Source organism: Aegilops tauschii, chromosome 4 (assembly GCF_002575655.3).
Source record: "Aegilops tauschii subsp. strangulata cultivar AL8/78 chromosome 4, Aet v6.0, whole genome shotgun sequence".
Taxonomy (NCBI): Eukaryota; Viridiplantae; Streptophyta; class Magnoliopsida; order Poales; family Poaceae; genus Aegilops; species Aegilops tauschii.
This window is the reverse complement of record NC_053038.3, coordinates 514,844,915-514,864,934: the sequence shown is the minus strand read 5'-3', so window position 1 is coordinate 514,864,934 and position 20,020 is coordinate 514,844,915. Positions and strand designations below refer to the sequence as shown.

Below are 20,020 nucleotides of genomic sequence, written 5' to 3'. Positions count from 1 at the left end.
GACCCTGCGGGTTCGAGAACTATGTAGACATGACCGAGACACGTCTCCGGTCAATAACCAATAGCGGAACCTGGATGCTCATATTGGCTCCTACATATTCTACGAAGATCTTTATCGGTCAAACCGCATAACAACATACGTTGTTCCCTTTGTCATCGGTATGTTACTTGCCCGAGATTCGATCGTCGGTATCTCAATACCTAGTTCAATCTCAGCAAGTCTCTTTACTCATTCCATAATGCATCATCCCGCAACTAACTCATTAGTCACATTGCTTGCAAGGCTTATAGTGATGTGCATTACCGAGAGGGCCCAGAGATACCTCTCCGACAATCGGAGTGATAAATCCTAATCTCGAAATACGCCAACTCAACAAGTACCTTCGGAGACACCTGTAGAGCACCTTTATAATCACCCAATTACGTTGTGACGTTTGGTATCACACAAAGTGTTCCTCCGGTAAACGGGAGTTGCATAATCTCATAGTCATAGGAACATGTATAAGTCATGAAGAAAGCAATAGCAACATACTAAACGATCAAGTGCTAACCTAACGGAATGGGTCAAGTCAATCACATCATTCTCCTAATGATGTGATCCCGTTAATCAAATGACAACTCATGTCCATGGCTAGGAAACTCAACCATCTTCGATTAACGAGCTAGTCAAGTAGAGGCATACTAGTGACACTATGTTTGTCTATGTATTCACACATGTATTATGTTTCCGGTTAATACAATTCTAGCATGAATAATAAACATTTATCATGATATGAGGAAATAAATAATAACTTTATTATTGCCTCTAGGGCATATTTCCTTCATCCCAACACCGCGCCGGTCGGGCTGTCGGCCGCTAGCTCGGCCTGCTCCCATTTGGCGCGTGGAGATGGGCTGCACCCCGCGTCGTCCAACTCTATGGGCTCCACGCCAGAGCCTCGGTCAGCCATGGGCTCCGCAGACGTACTGGCCCTGCCACTTGGCGCTGAGGGAGATGCCACTGCACGCTCAGTGACGGAATCATCCTGGGATCACACGCCCTCTTTGGAACTGACGTTCTACAGCAAATCAGCTTGGGATCCAGTGTTGCTTCTATTATTTTCTGCACACATAAAAGCACAGCCAAACTCTGCATTTTTTTCATTAGTATCATTTTCTTCTGGACTAGGCACTTGATCATTTTCTATTAACTCTCCCCCGTGATCACAATGTGTCAAAGCATAAGAGAGGAGGGAAATATCTGCACGAAGAAGGGCTCCCGCATTGGGATGAAGCTTGGCAAAAGGGAAAATATTTTCATCGAAGATGACATCCTGAGAGATATAAATGCGTCCAGTTGAGATTTCTAAACACTTGTAACCTTTTTGAAGATTATTGTAGCCGATAAAAACACATTGAGTGGAATGGAACTCAAGTTTGTGATGATTGTATGGATGCGGATTAGGATAACACGCACATCCAAAAACTTTGAGGAAATTATAATCTGGCTTTTGATGAAACAATCGTTCTAAGGGAGCTGTGTTCCCAATGACCTTACTAGGCAAACGATTGATAAGATAAGTGGCAGCAATGAATGATTCATCCCAATATTTTAGAGGCATAGATGCATGAGCAAGAAGAGAAAGCCCTACTTCAACAATATGTTGGTGTTTACGTTCAGCTGAATCGTTTTGTTGATGTGCACGTGAACAAGAAGCATGATGTTCAATGCCTATGCTCCAGAAGAAAGAATTGAGTTTTTCATACTCTCCTCCCAGTCACTCTGGACTATAAGAGTTTTCCTATCAAGTTAACGCTCAACGAGTTTTTGGAAGTCTTGAAAGACAGAAAAAACTTCAGATTTGAACTTAAGCAAGTATATCCAAGTAAACTTACTATAATCATCAATGAAACTAACATTGTATTTCTTTCTTCCAAAGGAATATCTGGCATGACCCCATACATCACTTAATATCAATTCCAAGGGAGCATGGGACACACTATATGACTTAGGATATGGGAGTTGGTGACTCTTGATACATTGACAAGCATCACAAATAGACTCTTTATTCTCACAACTAGACAATTGAAGATTGCCTTTATTTACTACTTGATCAACTATCTTTAACGAAGGATTGCTACTTGTGAGCTGTGTTGGGATTTCCCCGAAGAGGAGAGGATGAAGCAGTACATTAGAGATAAGTATTTTCCTCAGTTAGGAACCAAGTTTATCAATCCAGTAGGAGAACCACACAGAACCTCGTGAACAGCACATGCACACACAAAAGCAAATACTTGCACCCAACGCAAACAACGGGGTTGTCAATCCCCTCGGCGGTTACTTGCAAAGGATTAAATCTTGTAGTGGTAGATAAAAAAGTAAATTGCAAAAAAAAAGAAATAAAATTGCAGCAAGATATTTTTGTGTTTTTATATATGATAAAAGTAGACCTAGGGGCCATAGTTTTCACTAGAGGCTTCTCTCTCGAGCACATAGCCTACGGTGGGTGAACAAATTACTGTTGGGCAATTGATAAAAACGCATAGTTATGACGATATTCAAGGCAATGATCATGCATATAGGCATCACATCCGAGACAAGTAGACCGACTCCTCCCTGCATCTACTACTATTACTCCACCAATCGATCGCTATCCAGCATGCATCTATGGTATTAAGTATAAAACTGAGTAACGCCTTAAGCAAGATGACATGATGTAAACAAAGTAAACCCAATCAATATGAATAAACCTTGTCATTTTATCCTTAATGGCAACAATACAAATACGTGTCTTGTCCCTTTCTGTCACTGGGATATAGAGCACTGCATGATTGAACCCATCACAAAGCACCTCTCCCATTGCAAGATAAATCAATGTAGTTGGCCAAACCAAACGGATAAATCAGAGAGAAATACAAAGCTATAACAATCATGCATAATAAAGTTCAAAGAAGAGTCAATTAATATTCATGAATACTCTGATCATAAACCCACAATTCATCAGATCCCAACAAACACAGTGCAAAAGAAGATTACATCGGATAGAAATCCAAGAACATCGAGGAGAACGTTGTATTGAAGATCAAAGAGAGAGAAGAAGCCATCTAGCTACTAGCTATGGACCTGTAGGTCTGTGGTGAACTACTCATGCATCATCGGAAGGCAGTAAGGAAGATATAGAAGCCCTCCGTGATCGATTCCCCCTCCGGCAGAGTACCGGAAGAGGCCTCCAGATGGGGATCGTGGAAGAATAGAAACTTGCGGCAGCGAAAAAAGTGTTTTGGGTGGCTCTGTTGTTTTCCAGATTTTACAGAATTTATAGAGGCGGAATTAGGTCAGACGGAGCCCCGTGGGGCCCGCAAGGTAACAAGGCGCGGCTACCCCCTTGGGCGCGCCCTGTTGCCTTGCCGTCTCCTCGGTTGCCCTTTGGTCTCCTCCCGAAGCTTCTAGGATCTCTCTTGTACAGAAAAAAATTCGTAGCGTTTGGACTCCATTTGGTACTGATTTCCTGGAAAATCAAAAACAGGCAAAAAAAAGCAACTGGCACTGGGTTAATAGGTTAGTCCTAGAAAATGATATAAAATAGTATATAATTGCATATAAAACATCCAGGATTGATACTATAATAGAATGGAACAATCAAAAATTATAGCGGGTGTGAAGCTTTCTTAAACTCACCATGGATATGCATGAAGGGAGGAAAAATTAAGGTGTGGCAGAGGCCAAAGCTTGCAGATTGTTGCCTCCGCCATTGCTGGCAGCAAAGCATCACAGACAAGCAATTATGATGCAAGGTGATCAGGCGATAATATCTCCTGAGAGGCAATCAAAACCGGCTGGACATCTATCACAATAGATGTTGTTGGACCAAGGTCAATCCAATTGGCAAGCACCATTGGTTAGATTGGCATTGCATGCAAGTCAGAGGGAGCTCTCATGAATGGATCATGTCTTCTGACCTGTCGGATTAACTAGGTAGGCCGGCTTGATGAGAAGAGACTGGTGAGGAATAGCAAGGATCCCTAGAATCCTAGAGTTTCGAATAAAACCCTAGTGAGTGTCATTCAGTTTTGATTCAACAACATGCAATGCTTCATCATTCATGCAGATGACATAACAACTGAAGCTGAGACGGGTGACACAAGGTGCCTTGGAGCTATGGATAGCCACATGAGAGTCGGGTTAAAGGCGGCGAGAGTCCAAATCTTATATCAAACTAGGACACCTTAGAGTTGGTTGTCGAGACTCAAGTAATCAGTTACGACTTCGAGTCAAAGATTGGCTAGGTACCACGAGGTCATAAATGGAGGGCTATTTTTACAACCTAGAATGTAAGTACAACATTCAGCAATTGCTACTGGGTCTTAAAATCATGAGTCTTCTTGGTAACGTCTGGTAGAGAGACGATAGGTCGACAATGTCTGCACACATCCACTCCTCCTAAGCTCCACCACATGCACGGTCATGGCGCCGAAAAGTTGGGTTGTGAATAACTTTAGTCTAATGTCGGACTTAATCTATATTGTGTTATATTTTTTCCTTCTTCTTTAGTACAATATGCACTTGTTCCTAGGACGCGGACTAGGAGCACTCGACGATGACGCTCACTGGAATCTCAGCTGCTGCACTGATGTCTAGGGATCAATGTGTAATTGGACGAAATTAAGTGTTTTTGTTGAATAGCCGCTCCAGCGTAGAGTGGCATAGTGCGTATCTGTTTGGCGACAATAAATTATGACTAAAAGTCGTAGTGTATGTACACCACAGTATAGTTGGGCATTTATTAGACTGCGAGGACTATTGAGCTACCGATACTTGTAGTGGAACACGCTCACCATGGTTCAAATAGTCCTACACTTCACTAGTCTTGCATTTTCCTACATTTATTCCAGCCTTTCCGACGATATTTTCAGTGAGAGGAGACATTTTCAATGACTACGAGGTGTCTATGGTGATTTCGTCAATCTCAAGATGTGATGCCAGTTCAGTATCTCGAAGGTGCTCATATGGGTAGGGTATACACGCGCGCGTTCATAGGTTGGGTAAATGTACAGAAAATATCAGGTAGTATATTAATTGCATGAGTACTTTCTAGATTAGTCATGAAATTCGTTTAATATTACAAGAACATTTTTTTAACAAGTGAACACTTCTTGTGATCGCATTAACGTTTTCGGAGTACATGTTGGACATTCTTCGAGTAAGCTGACCATTTTTACAAATACACATATTTTTGGGAATTCTGCGATTAAAAGATTCAAATAATGTCCAACATTTTTAAGTTCATGATAGAATATGTCTTTAGAGGCAGAGACACTTTTAACTTCATGGGTATTATTAAAAAGTGCAAACAAATTACGAGTATTCTTTACTTATTTCTATTATTAAATTTCTTATACATAAATTAGGAGGATACATTTTTTTCATGAAAGGATTCATATTTGCAAGATGCATTTTTTAAAAAAAATTACCTTTTTGTAGGCCACACTAGTTCCAGCCCATTTAGCTTGGGCTGCGAGCGAGCAGTCCACACACATAGGGGCCAGCCAAGCAGGAGAGCCCAGTTTTCCTTATTTTTCTTTTGTTGCATATTGTTCACTTTGCCTGGGTTTGCTCCGATATTATCTTTGTTTCCTGATTTCTAAAATTATAAGAATATTTCTGAAGAAATAAATCAACATATTTAAAAATATTAACTTTCATGGATATTTTTTAAAGTGCAAAAAATATGAATATTTTAATTATTATTTTTACTAAATTGATTATACATAAATTAGTAGGATTCTTATTTTTCTTCTTAGGAAAGGATTCATATTTGCCAGATGTAAAAAAGATTTGTACCTCTACGAGCCGCATAAGTTCCAGCCCATTTAGCTCCGGCTGCAGGCCAGCCGTCCTCACTATTCCTCGCAATAGGCGAGGCATATGAGCAGCCCAGTCTCATGGGCTAGCTCAGTATGGGAGGCACCGTGCAGCCCCTTAGGGCCTGTTCTGAACTCCTCCAACTCCATGCTTTAGAAACTACATGTGCGAAGCTGCTTCAGAAACTACATGAGCCGAACGATTCTAGCTCCAGAAGCTACCTTTGAGAAGCTGTGATGGATCCTAGTGTAATAAACGTGGAGTTGGAGAAGTTAGGAAATCGCAGCTTCAGCAATCCTCCAAAACGTGGAGTTGGCTGAAATTACATGGTTTGCCACCGCCAAGTGAACAAAACGTTTCGTTTAATCTCTCTCCTCCCTTCTTTCCTCGTGAAAACTGGCTCATGGCTCCTTCCTCGTACAGAAACACCTCTCTCCTTGTGTTTTGGGCTGCATGCTTGGCCCATGGGACGATTTCCACCCAGCCCAATTTGGCGCTACACATGTGAGCAGCCGCTACCAGCCCAAAGTGGCGACAGAGAAGCTGTTTTCGCTGCCGAACGGATGTGAATCGCTGCGCCGAGTGAGAAGCTGGGTTGGGAAGTTGAATTTTTGGAGTTGGGAGAGCTGGGAGGACTTCAGAACAGGCCCTTAATGTTCCCAAGGAAAATTATTGGTCCACCGGTGTTTGTGGTGCTACTGGCGCACCGAACAAATGCTGCACATTTTAAAATGTTGAAGAAATTCCGGAAAAAATTAGCACATTCACACAACATTAATATAGGTTGTCAAGAAATTCCAACTCAAAATTAAAAACATAGCTCAGAAAAATAATAAATTCAACATTAAATAGTAAATAACATAGGTTGGTCTTTAGATTTGACCCATTATCACATTGATGTCCAATATTTCATTTTTGTATCTCAAGAAATATTTCAGATTTTGATACAAAATTTTGTGAAAACATACACTGATGCTGTGTCAATGTGCTAGATTTTTTCCCCGGTTTTTTAAAATGTCCTATGGCATCCTGTGCACCAGTAGGAACCACAAGTGTGGGTGATACATCCCCCCCCCCCTCTTTTTTTTGTTGCATACCGTTAGCTTTGCCCGGTTTCGTTCTTATATTTTCTTTGTTTTCCTGTTTACTATCTTAATTTATCTTATTTCGTCTCTTATCTTTTTATTTTAATAGTTTTCCTTGTATTGTGTTTTGTCATTCCCTTTTACAATTATTTATACTAAAATGATATAATATGTTTTCTAAAAATTACACTTGCATTCTTTTTATAACGGGTGAATTTTCCTATGTACATGAATATTTATAAAATGCATGAATTTTTCAAAAAAAATTACAATCATTCTAAAAATATGTAAAAAAAAATACATTTTAACGAATTTTTTTAGAAAATGTACTCACAACTATTATAATGAGTGAACAATTTGGAATTTGCTTGAACACACCATGAAGAGGTGTGAAAACTTATTAAAAAATGCATGAATATTATCGAATAAATCTGTCAACGCGTCTGAAACACAAAAATTATATCAAATACTTGAACACTTTTTGTTACATGAGCATTTGAAAAAAAAGTGAATACTTTATTAATTACCATGTTCTTCCAAACTAATTGAACACTTTATTTTAGATGAATTTTGAATCTATGTAAACAAAAAATCACTTATGGATTTTCCTTTACTATCTGCAATTGGCGGGTACGACAAAAATATATCGGCGCACATGGTTTCACTTGCACCACTATAAGCAGTAAAATAAAAAATTATTCAGAATATTTTTAAAATATATGGTCAAGTGTTCTACCCATGTGCGAATTTTCATAAAGAAATGACATTCGTAGTGCTCTGAGAAGAAAACAAAATCGAACAACCATTATTCTTCAAAAAAGCCATTTTAAAGCACCACTTTACTCTGATAACCGAAATTTTGAGGTCTAAATAATGCATTGCCCTAATTAAATTGATTATATATAATTAGTAGGATTCATATTTTTCTTAGGAAAGTATTTATTTTCCTAGATGTAAAAAGATTGGACGCTGATATTCACCACACGTGTGGCATATTAGACATTCGCCCACACACCGTGTGTGGCGTGAGCAGGAGGCAGCCCACACGGGTTGTGTGTGGGCGAACATTAGAATTGTCCACACGTGTGGGCACAGCTACTTCGTGCCACACGCCCAACAAGTACTACTCATCTCCATCCCGCGTGTGTGGCACGAAGCAAAAAATGTCCACACGTCCTGGCGCAGCTACGTTAGGTACCCGCGGGATGACGATTTAGTTGTCATCCGGGATGACAAGTGTAGTTGTAAAAGCATGGCAACTCTACCTATTTTGGTTAACTATAGTTGCCATGTCTAATTTATGGTAGTTGCCGCGTGTAATCAAACCGTAGTTGTCATGTGTGATTAACTCCTTGCCACATATGGTCAAACAGTAGTTGCCATGTGTGTTTACCTAGTTGCCACGTGTGGTCCAACCATAGTTGCCATGTATGGTTAATCACAATTGCCATGTGTGTTTATCTGGTTGCCACATACGCGCAACTGCAGTTGCCGTCTAGCAATGAATCATAGTTGCCATGTGTGTTTACCTAGTTGTCACGTACGCGTAACTGCAGTTGCCATCCAACAACGTAGGAGTGTCGTGTGGGCGAAAAGCAGTTCGCTCACACGCGCATGGACTAGGTGGTGGTTGTGTGGGCAGAAACTAGTTTGCCCACACAGCGCAGCTGGCAAACAGCATGGTGCGGGGCGTGTGGGCGAACTCTCCAACACCCACAAACCAGCCCCGTCCTACGTGGCATGCAAATTCTGCCTCAATGTGTCAAGATTCGTGCAAACTGCACTGGACGATGATCCACGCGTGTGGGCGAGTTGCAAAACTGCCACACGTGTGGGCGTTAGTATTTTTGAAAAGATTTGCACCTCTATGGGCCGCACAAGTTCCAGCCCATTTATCTCCGGATGCAGGCCAGCTGTCCCCACTATTCCTCGCATTGAGCGAGGCATAGGAGAAGACAGTGGCATGGGCCGTCCCTATTTAGGTTCTCATGCACCGTTACTTGTGGTGCTGCCAGTGCACCGAACTCACGTTGGCATTTTAAAATGTTCAAAAAAATTGAAAACCAATTAGCATAATCACACAACATTAATGTAGGTTGCCACAAAATTTTCAAGTCAAAACTCAAAACATAGCTTAGGGAACGAAAATGACAAATTCAACATTGAATAGTACATAACCTAAGTTGGGCTTTAGATTTGGCCATTATCAAATTGATGTCGAATTTTTCATTTTTATATCTCAAGAAATATTTCAGATTTTGATACAAAAAAATTTGACATGTTGGATGCTAATACATTGATGTTGTGTCAATGTTCTAGATTATTTTCAGATATTTTAAATGTTCTATGGCATCCCTTGCATCGGTAGCACCACAAGTGTGGGTGTACCGAATACATCCATCCTTTCTTTTTGTTGCATATTGCTAGCTTTACCGGTTTTGTTCTGATATTTTCTTTGTTTTCCGGTCTACTATTTTAATTTAATTTATTTCATCTTTCATCTTTTTATTTTATTAGTTTTCCTTGTATTGTGTTTTGTCATTCTCTTTTATTATAACTTTTCCTAAAATGATATGATACTTTTTCTAAAGATTACACTTGCATCCTTTTTATAACGGGTGAACAATTTTCCTATGTACATGAAAATTTAAAAAAATGCATGATTTTTATAAAATACACTTACAAGCACTCTGAAAACATGTAAAAAATCAATTTTAATGAACTTTCTAAAAATGTACTCACAATTTTTATAATCTGTGAACAATTTGAAATTTTCTTGGAAGAGGTGTGAATTTTTTTAAAAAAATACATGAATATTATAGAATAAATTTTTCAAATCGTTTCAAATACATGAACATTATTTAAATATTTGAACACTTTTTGTTACATGAGCATTTGATAAAAATATGTCAACACTTTATTAATTACCATGTTTTTTTTAAATAATCGAACACCTTTTTTTCTTACATGAATTTTGAAAGTATGTAAACAAAAAAAGAATCACTTCTGGATTATTCTTTATTCTCTGCGGTTGGCGGGTAGGACAAAAATATATTGGTGTGCGGTTGGCCGGAAGAAGTGCATGTCTTCATCTTCTTCACTTGGTCTCGTAGGAGGTGTCAGGCTTCCAGCCCTTGGGGATGACGTCCTCGGCGACGGTCTTGGTGCCGCCCTCGGTGGTGTAGTGGCCGGTGAAGGGTCGATGAGCTTGTCATGGGTGTCGATCCTCCACACGGCTCCCCACGACTCCTTGAGCTCGATCCACTTATCCTTGCCCTTCTGCTTGATGTCCACGGCCACCACGTCGCCGTTGCCTTGGAGGAACTTGATCACCCGCGCCGGGTAGTTGGGGCTGGAGCCCTTCTCCATGTGGAAGTTCACCTTGGTGCCCGCCGGGTACATTTATTTTCAAATAGGCGATGAACTTTTTCAAAATATATTTCTCTACAAATTTATTCAAATACAGGTTACCATTTTCTAATACATGTTGAATATTTTTTCAATAAACCAAAATATTTTCTAAGAACATTGTATAAACAATTTTCAAATAAATGTTTCATTTTTTAAATAAATATTAAAAAACTAAAATACATGTTTAACATTTTTTTTGAATGGCACCAAACGAATAACATGATTTTGTTTACATTGCATAAACAATTTTCAAATAAATGTTTCAAACATTTGGAATAAGTGTTAAAAACTTTAAATACATGTTGAACATTTTTTTTTTGAATGGCACCAAATATTTTTTCAAATTACATGAATATTGTTTTTACATTGTATTAAAAAAATGGCACCAAACATATATTTTCATACACCTGAACACTTTGTTTGAAATTCAGAAACATGTATTTTGAATGGCACAAATTTCTTTTAAAAATATTATGAGTTCATTTTTATATTTCTTAAACATGAAAATATCAGGCGTATATTTTGTGAAACGCGTGAATTGTTTTTCAATCTCACGGTCATTTCATTGAAGGGTTCGAACGTACTTTAAAAGTTGTTTTATCATTTTTTTTAGATTGCACGAGCATTTCTGAAATTTTGGAAGTACACTTATCAAAATTGAAGTAATTATTTTCGAATATGTTATTTATAATACTTTAAAAATATAAACAAAACTAAAAAGGAAAAAGAAAAAGAAGCAGACAATTGAACCAAGTGAATGGACGGACAAACATGCCACTGGGCCAATTTCTTTATGTTTTCCATTTATTTATGGATTAAAAAAAGGAAACCGAAAAAGAAGCAGACACTAGGGCTTCCTTGAGGCGACACGGCGGTCTCTTTTTTCCCTTTTTATCCTTTTTCATTTCTTTATGTTTTCTATTTTCCTTTTTTTAACAAATTACCTTTTTGAAAATTTCAATGTTTTTAAACATCTGTGAACACTTTTCAAGTTCGAGATCAATTTTTAAATTCGTGAACATTGTTTTTGAAACTAGCAAACATTCTTTTGAAATTTGTTAACATTTGTTTGACATTAATAAACCTTTTTCAAACTCACGGACATTTTTAGAACTTCATGAACATTTTTGGAATCCATGATCATTTTTGGAATCCATGAATTGTTTTTAAAGTTATGAACATAAATAAAATTTATGAAAATATTTTTTAATTCGTGAACATAGTTTGAAATTCATGGACCTTTTTGTAAAATTCATGAACATTTTTGGAGTTCATGAACATGTTTTTTTATTTTCGAAGATTTGTCGGAATTCATGAACTATTTTTTAGTTCAAAAAATTTTTCCTAATTTGTTTAATTTTTTAATTCACGGACATTTTCAAAATTGTGATTTTTTTAGTATTTGTGATTTTTTGCAAACTTGGGAATGTTTTTTGAATTTGATTTCAAACCTGCGAACATTTTTTGAATTGAAACGCATTTTCTGGATTATTGAAGATTTTATGAATTTGTTTTTGTTTGAAATCCTAAATTGTTTTAATGAATAAAAAAGAAAAAATAAACAAAAGGAAAAAGAAAAAGAAAAAATATGGGCACCCGTTCAAAGAGCTTGCGGGATACGTGGGGGATGCACGATAGAGATCATCCAACTCCCATGAGGGGAACCCTAGAGCCACCGCCTCCCTCTCATCCGCCCCTGACCCACCCCCGCTGCCGCCTAAGGATGCGGCCGGTCCAAGGCCGCGCGACTGACAGTGGTGGCGGGCCTGAGCGCGACTGGCAGCGGCGGGGGCCTCCTCCTTCTTGCGTGGCGGGATCTCCGGCTGGAGTTTCGTGGCGGCCTTGAACGGTGCAGCTCTTCTGGCGAAATTGGACACCGGGGCGGTAGCCCCGGGCTTCTTCGACGACCTGGGCGACCGCTGTGGCCGCGTGAGCAGCATGGCGCCTGGTTCGGGGGTCTCGGTGCTGCTCAGCCCCTCATCTCCGCGTGGTGCGGGCGGTGGCGACGGTGCCCGCTGAGTTCTCCAGCCTGCTGATCAGGAGCCGGTGGGTGGCAGCGTGGGGCCCTGTCGATTTTCCTAATAAAGGTGGTGGTTCTAGGGTTCTCCTCGCGTCAAGACGGTGTTCTGCTTGTTGCCCGCCCTCATTGATCTGGTTTGTGACAAGTTCCCGAAGGCTCCATCGGCGATCTCTATTGGGCACCCGATGCCTTTAGATTGCTGGATCGGGCGGGATTCGGTCGTGCGAACCCATATTTTTGGGTATGCGGCTTCAGGAGGGAGTGACGCGAAGCTTCGCTGTCTGTTGCCATCATGGGACATGTCGGTGTTTCGATTTCCGTGATGAAGATAGTGGTCGAGGATGTCATGGCAACTGCGTTATGAGGTCTCGTAACGACAGACTGTGTCTTCGAGGGGATGAGGACTTTGCTTGGTGTTTCTTGACATGTAGCAGCGGCATCGGCAAGCGGAGGCGACAACACAGGAGGAGTACATAGTCTTATCTTTCAGGTGAAAATCCAAGGTATGACCTTAAGTGGTTGTGCCTAGCAACGGCCTTGTTGAAAGCATTGTTTTAAGAACGCGGACTTTGTTCAGGGTGAAAACCTGAGATCTATGATCGGGCGGCGACAGCACTTGTGCACTGTTTCCTTCTTGGAAGCGTCGCTTTTGGAGAATTTGGACTCCGGATGCTGCCTTCCAGATGGTTTGTTTTGCAGCTACATGGTTTTGATCACCGTAGCGGGATCTTTTGTTTTCTTCTTCTTCTTCTTCTTTGTTGTAGGGTTGTGTGCATCCGTAATGTCTGTAGAACATTTCATTGTTGCAGAGTCTGGGTGTAATCGGTATCTTTGCAATATTAATAAATTCCCTTTGGCGAAAATGGAGACCATCCAGCGACCTAACTAAGTGGTCTCCAAGTGAGCTATAGTGCTGCCCTGTTGTTTAGGTGTGGCAATTCAGTTTTTGAGAAGAAGAAAAATAACGGGCTAGCTCGAGCCCGTTGTGACCATCTTTCATGGGATTTTTGAAAGAAAAGGAAACATAATTAATGCGTGCATACCAATTTCTATTAATAAGACATGTTTACAATCATGAGCAAGTTTAGATACATCAAAACAAGAAATTATTAGTTGCCCACGCTCTTTCCCTATAGTAAAAGAATGAATAAGTATATATACTCATGCTCTCATCGCATCATATGTATGATATATGTGCGGCTGGTTTATTCTTCTTCTGGAGCCAAAAGAAGTTAATTAATTAAGCTGGCCGGAAGAAGAATCATCATCATCAGCTTCAGTAGCCGCCCTTGGCCTCGTAGGAGGTGTCGGGCTTCCAGCCCTTGGGGATGACGTCGTCGACGGTCGTCTTGGTGCCGCCCTCGGTGGTGTAGCGGACGGAGAAGGGGCCGATGAGCTTGTGGGGGGTGTCGATCCTCCACACGGCTCCCCACGACTCGTTGAGCTCGGTCCACTTGTCCTCGCCCTTCTGCTTGATGTCCACGCCCACCACGTCGCCGTCGCCTTGGAGGAACTTGATCACCAGCGCCAGGTAGTTTTCGTTGGAGGACTTCTCCACGTGGAAGTTCACCTTGGTGCCCGGCGGGTACTTGCACTTGACGCGCCGGAACTTGATCTCCACCTCGCCGGCGTCGCGCAGCTTCTGCTCCTCGCCCTTCTTGGCCATGGAGCCGAAGGCGTGGCCGGAGAGGTCGAAGTGGTAGGGGGCGATGGGCTCCTCGTTCTTGTCGGTGATGGTGACGATGGTGGGCTTGCCGGAGCAGGCCTCTGGCTTGGTGCACTTGAGCTCGAAGCAGGAGCCGCAGCCGCGGCCGTCCTTGAAGATGGGGATGTTGCCGCAGGAGGTCATGCCGTGGAAGGGGGCCTTGTCCACCTCCTTGTACCCGCAGGCGCCGCCGTTGTCCTTGGGCCCGGCGCCCGTCGGCTTGCCGTACCACGTGGTCTTGGCGTCCAGCCACTTGTTGCCGTAGCTCGCAGGCGACGCCGTGATGTTGGGGCCCGGGGGAACCTTGGGGATGCCGTGCGCGCCCCACACGACCGCGGCCAACACCGCCGCAACCAGCAGCACCGACGAGGAAGAAGCCATCTTCTCTTCAACTGTTCCTTGTTGCCGCTGTGCCTCTTCTTGCTTGCTGCCCTGCTTTAATTTATAGGGCAGACCACAAGAGGGGGCAGCAAACGGGGGGAGAATGCTCCGGCGATGTCGGTGGCTGGCTGCCGTGAGGGGGAGGCGAGCTTGTCCGTGCATGCATATGCGGCTCGCCGTCATCGTCGGAGGTGCATCCTCTTGCTGACCAAAGCCGCCTATGTTTAGAATGTCTGAACCATTTGTGCATGGTGAAGGTGCAAGTTATCAAAAGGACATGAAAATGCCAGCAAAATCACAAGCGCGAGAGGCTTGAGCTAAGCATGTGTCCTGTCACGAATCTTGTCATACACAAACGTTTGGACATGTAGTAATAATAATAATACTATGGCGGCCGTCACATTGCTCATTCCGTTGTTGCAACAGAAGATAGTTGAACTAGATAGACAGCCGTTAGACAGGTGTCGTAGCGACGCATGATTTTCCTGTATTTCAACGTCAGCAACACACACACACACACACACATTTTTGGTCCCATCAGGAGGAAGCAACCAAGCAGACTTTGCATAAGTACCAACCAACGGAATTTCTTTCACAGCAGTCACGACATCATCATTTCTTACAGTTGCACACTCTGCTCTGTCCTGGAAAATTGCGACGACGGAAAAAACAGAGTCGACCCAGAATGAACAAACGCTATCCAAGAAATAACACGACCGGACCGGAAAATTTCCCCCCTTGATCTATCTAAAACCTTGCTATGCTTCATCCCAACTTTGACGAGCCGGACCCTGCGCCAAAAATGGCAAAGGGAAACAGATGCACATTGTCTGCAAGCTCGGTTCCGAGTTTCAAGGCCTTTTCGGCAGCAGCTGCTCACTTCGGTCTCTACCTCTCTTCGAAGCTGTATGTGCACAAATTTCCTAGGCTTCAGCTTGCTCATCCTGCCGCATGGCATTCACCTGTGATTGAACCCTGCGGGCACATACAAATCATCACTTGACCCGGTTATGGAATGAGCTGGTGCAAGAATGAGGTAATTCCTACTTTACGTTGGACTAACCAAACACTGTCCTTTACTCCCTCCGTCCCATAATATAAGATGTTGCAATAACATCTTATATTATGGGACGGAGGGAGTAGTATGTAAAACCTTCTGTTCTTCCAAAACTAGATTCAGTAGAGTGGGCTAAATCCTTTACTCACTACCGTTTCAACTATTCTATATGGAAAAAATTACCAGAAAATCTCTGCAGAGAACCATTACCACCAATCAGCTGCGACTCAATTCTTCTTTCTTGACCCAAATGCATTCTTTCAGGCCAAACAGAATTCAGCCTCCTAGCGAAATCTTCAACTTCCCTGTTTGTTCAGAAATGAAGCATGACATTAATTCACATGAGGGCTTTGGTACAGGAATATGGGCAGTAAATTCGTTATAGCATTTTCAGTACACATAACAATAGAATAATCAAATATAAACAGCAGTGAGCCCAAGTACTAGCAAACATTTAGCTTGCTCCATATTACAGCTGAACCATTTGATCTATCCTCAGTTCTGAATTCTAAACACGGCGACTTCTATTGAACAGCTAGTGAGCACAAACACATCAAGGGGTTCATTATTTCAGGAAAATAACATCTATTTGTAACTGAGCAACACAATAGTAGATGCACAATAAGCGCCCCATAACACTTCAACCCATCAGGAAAAAAAAATGTGTCAACATAGTACAAAATCAGAAACTAAGCTAAGGGCCTGAATAGATGTACAAAAGAGAGATAGTTTCCTTACCTATCAAGCTCTTCCTGCATTGCAGGATCAAGTCCATCATCAAGATCACCATCTTCAAAGGGGTACTCATTATCATCTTGCACATCTGAACTTGGGCAAGGAGCTCTAGAAATATTATTAACAGCACCAGCATTGCATGGTACCGCACAGGCACCTTCCTCCTGAACTCAACAGATAGAAAGATGTAAGAAATAAAATATTATTCACATAGCATACACTGAAAAATTAGGGTTACAAAATATAACCTTATTTACATGTTCAGGGTCAGCCTTTGGGAGATTCTTAGGATCCTTCCTTCTCTTGTTCTTTTTCTTATTCTTACCAGCTTTCCCACCTCCAGAACCTGTCAGTCAAGTTGACAGCTGGTTACATGCAGTTATGAGGAAAGACTGATGGAGAATGATTCCATGTTGCATGCTTGCATTGTAGGTATTGGTTTAACTTGAAATGGTAACCAAGCTCAGCCAATAGGTCGATCTTATAACAGAAGAAAATCACAAGGGAGCAACAAAATACTTAACATTAGTTGACAAATCAGAAGTGCCTAATAGATGTGCCATCGTAAATTAGATTGGTCCTGCAGCTGACTATTCTTAGAACCATCACACTACTCCCGCATTGTCCCATTAACAAGAATATATTCATTACTCTTCGTACTAGGCAGCAAATCACAGATAATCTAAAGCTGTACAGTACCAAGGTATCCACACCACATTTTGGAACAATTCAATCTACACTAACCATTTTCAAAAGCCAATTCCAATCATCATTCCAGTCAGACATAAAATCCGTAAGACCCAGTGGACAAACGAGTTACTGAAATATGGGAGCTCATGAAAAGCTGACCGACCAAATGAAGAATTACTACTAACTGGCAGGGAATTATGTGCATATGCATTCACTGCGGTAATAACTTGATCCTTGAAATATAGCCAAGGCATATGCATTGGTTCAGGACAACAACTTTTGTTAGCAATTTACGATTACTATATAGAACAAGATATAACCAATATAACTCGGTGCAGTTACATACCTCCATCCCCATTTATAAAACAAAGTAACTCGTCCAAAGACCGCTCATCCTTTTGCTCTTGCTGTACCTGAATATCCTGAAACAAACCCAACATAACATGTAAAATTCAAACATGAGCAAGACAACTAGACGAAAGAGATAAACATCATTGCACAGGACATAACATATCAAAAGCATGCAAAATAGGTTAAATCTATCAAAATTACCTTTAGTTTCTGGCGCTCCTGTAGTTCTTTCCGTTTCTTTGCATACAATCGATTCAATAAGCGAATCCTGGGATCATCGTTTATATTTTTCAGTGGCTCCAATTTTTCTTCCTGCATGTATTGTAAGCTGACAGTAAGTGCTGTTTCAAATTAATAAAGCAAACTCCTGCTGATCCTCAAAAAGAAAAGTTTACATGCCTCCGTTAAGTCATCTGGTAAATGAAAAATATCGCGGATTTCCTCAGGTGTCTTCCCTTCAATGATTCGAGCAAGTGCTCGACTAGTAAGATCAACCAATGGCTTTAATTGAAGACTGTCAGCTGCAGATGTCAGCTCACAAAGTTTTTCGGTGTCTATCCTAACAAACTTCTCATCAAATGATTTCCGCTCCTGCGCAATAAACGAAAAGCCTAATAAGATAACTGGAACAGAGGTAAGCTTGTCGACTATGATAAAATGTACAAGCCTAACAGAATACAACATCCAAGTCGGTGAACCTTTTTCCCAAGAAAAATAGTTGAAACATTCAGACAATCATCCTTATGGTGAGAAAGTAATTCCATAAGATCATGTGATTAATAAGGAAACGAAAACAGTATATAACAATCTAAACTTACACGATGCCCATGGGTCGAAGATGCAAAAAAGGGAAAGCAGTAAAATAAGGTAGAATGGAGAGGCCAGGAAGTTACAACATACGGTACCTTGTTGGAGCGCCCTGGGACTTGATGAAACCGACAATAGTCAAGAATCAAACTCAAACTTGATGGATTAACTCTTTCTGGGAGAGCAATAGCATGATTTTTGGATGATCCTGTTCCATTTTTGACAATTTCTCGACATATCATAGGGCAGAACATGGCAACCTCTTCCTCCACTTGCTGTATGGATCCATCAAAGCACTGAAGCCAAATATAAGTCTTCAACGACTGCAAGTTGATAATAAAATTAGTAATGAGTATTTTCCTCCAAGGCAAACGAATTCCAAACTTATAAATGCATGGGTCATACCTCTGGTTTTATTACTGATAACTCACTTTCTGACATTCTTGCCAATGCCAGAAAAAATATATGGGAGAAACTGGATGCAGCAGAAAATTTACAAGTAACTCCTTTATAGGTATTCCTCCACCGAGTACTCCAATGGCCAGCAACTAACTGTGCAAATACAAAATTCAGGTATCCCTTATTCACTCTTCTGAACAGACAATGAACTTAATTTATTTTCTTTGGATTATGCAAAAGCAAGTGATAACCATATCTGAAGAGAGATTTCACATCTAAAGCCCTTGTACCCAAGATGGTGCATAATCGAAATTGCCACAAGAAAAGAAACAAGCTGCTGTGCCTGAAAATGTACTGCTGGGCTCACGGCATCGGTTCTGCGCAGCATAACTATATTAGCATACAGTTCCAACGAAATGGATTACACACACACATTCAACAGCTGAGTAGCATGTCAAACATGACAAACTCATCTGTAGCCACAGCCTCAGTTTAATTACTGTTTTAAGAGTATTATAGGACCAAAGAGCACTGGCGGACATATTGGAAAATCTAACATGTGCGCCTACTCTGATATGACGATTTCAGATATTCAATGGCAATAAGCAACAGAAATATGATTTGGCAAACTACACAGCAGAGAGAGCAATCAGCTTAATGGTTTCAGTGAACTATTGTCTGGACTCTGTGGTGATGGGGCAGATTGGAAAAACCAATCTATGCACCTTATTCGATTTTAGAGACGTCCATGGGAAGGAATTGACTCCAATTGAATCCGGCATCCAGCAATGGGAAACAGTCGTATGGGGAAAAGTCACTCCTAATCAAATCAACAGAAAGAAATTCGTCCCTGCGGCGCCCGTTAGGCGTGGCGAGCCCAGGCGCGCGGACCCTGGAACCCTAAACGGATGGGAAACGAGTGCCGAACCCTAGACGGCGCGAGCGGCGCGCGAAACGCAACCGCGCCCGGAAATGGGGGTTAAACCCTAGCGGGGGAGAAACCGCCGCGGAGGGCGCGGCGGGCCCTGGGCGGATTGCGAGGGCCGCCAATCCCAGAACCCCGCGGGTCGCCGGGGCCGCCGCCCAAAACCCTAGCCAGTAGGCCCCGGCGGCGCGCGGGAGCGGGCAGGGACGCGAGGAGGACTGGAGCGGCTGTCGGCGGCGGGCGTACCTCGGGGGGCCGGAGCGAGCGGGCGGAGGAGGGCGGCGGGGGCGGCGAGGAGGGAGGGAGGGCCGCTGCGGCGGCGGTGGCGAGTGGCGGCGGCGAGGGGGGCGGGGTGGGGAGGGAGGGAGGAGGCGTGTGGTGTTATTTGGTTGGTGGGCGTGCGCCTGCCTGCGGTTTGGTTCGGTTCGGGCGAATGGGGACGGAAAATGGCGAGCGGAGGAAGCCGAAGCGACACGGGAGTGCGTGCGCAGGCGCAGCGCAGCCCCCGTCCCCTTATCCATCTGCCTCGCCCATCCGGCCCACCGGGCCTCGGCCTGCCCGCGAGTCGTTCGCCTGGGCCTGGGCCTGCCTCTTGCTCCGCTTATGACCCACT

General features: G+C 42.2%; 2 protein-coding genes across 4 annotated transcripts; both read right to left on the bottom strand.

Annotated features, from left to right (window-relative positions):
• Positions 1 to 13,385: 13,385 nt before the first annotated feature.
• Positions 13,386 to 14,507, bottom strand: LOC109763300 (pollen allergen Phl p 1-like). Its single transcript, XM_020322141.4, has one exon. The coding sequence runs from the start codon at positions 14,441 to 14,443 to the stop codon at positions 13,634 to 13,636; it is 810 nt and encodes a 269-aa protein (XP_020177730.3). The 5' UTR covers positions 14,444 to 14,507; the 3' UTR covers positions 13,386 to 13,633.
• Positions 14,508 to 15,010: 503 nt separating this feature from the next.
• On the bottom strand, positions 15,011 to 19,889 carry LOC109763298 (SKP1-like protein 21). 3 transcript variants are annotated; one of them, XM_020322139.4, is made up of 10 exons: positions 19,654 to 19,889; positions 18,489 to 18,635; positions 18,182 to 18,406; positions 17,676 to 17,867; positions 17,478 to 17,588; positions 17,272 to 17,347; positions 16,484 to 16,581; positions 16,239 to 16,399; positions 15,684 to 15,805; positions 15,011 to 15,418 (listed from the first exon to the last, which is right to left on the bottom strand). In XM_020322139.4, the coding sequence occupies exons 2-10, from the start codon at positions 18,522 to 18,524 to the stop codon at positions 15,402 to 15,404; spliced, it is 1,038 nt and encodes a 345-aa protein (XP_020177728.1). In that variant the 5' UTR covers positions 18,525 to 18,635; positions 19,654 to 19,889; the 3' UTR covers positions 15,011 to 15,401. The 3 variants fall into 3 exon arrangements, with proteins under 3 accessions (XP_020177728.1, XP_073353294.1, XP_073353293.1); XM_073497193.1 differs by having other exon boundaries at positions 15,711 to 15,805; positions 19,654 to 19,887; XM_073497192.1 differs by lacking the exon at positions 15,011 to 15,418 and having other exon boundaries at positions 15,650 to 15,805; positions 19,654 to 19,887.
• Between the last annotated feature and the right edge of the window lie 131 nt (positions 19,890 to 20,020).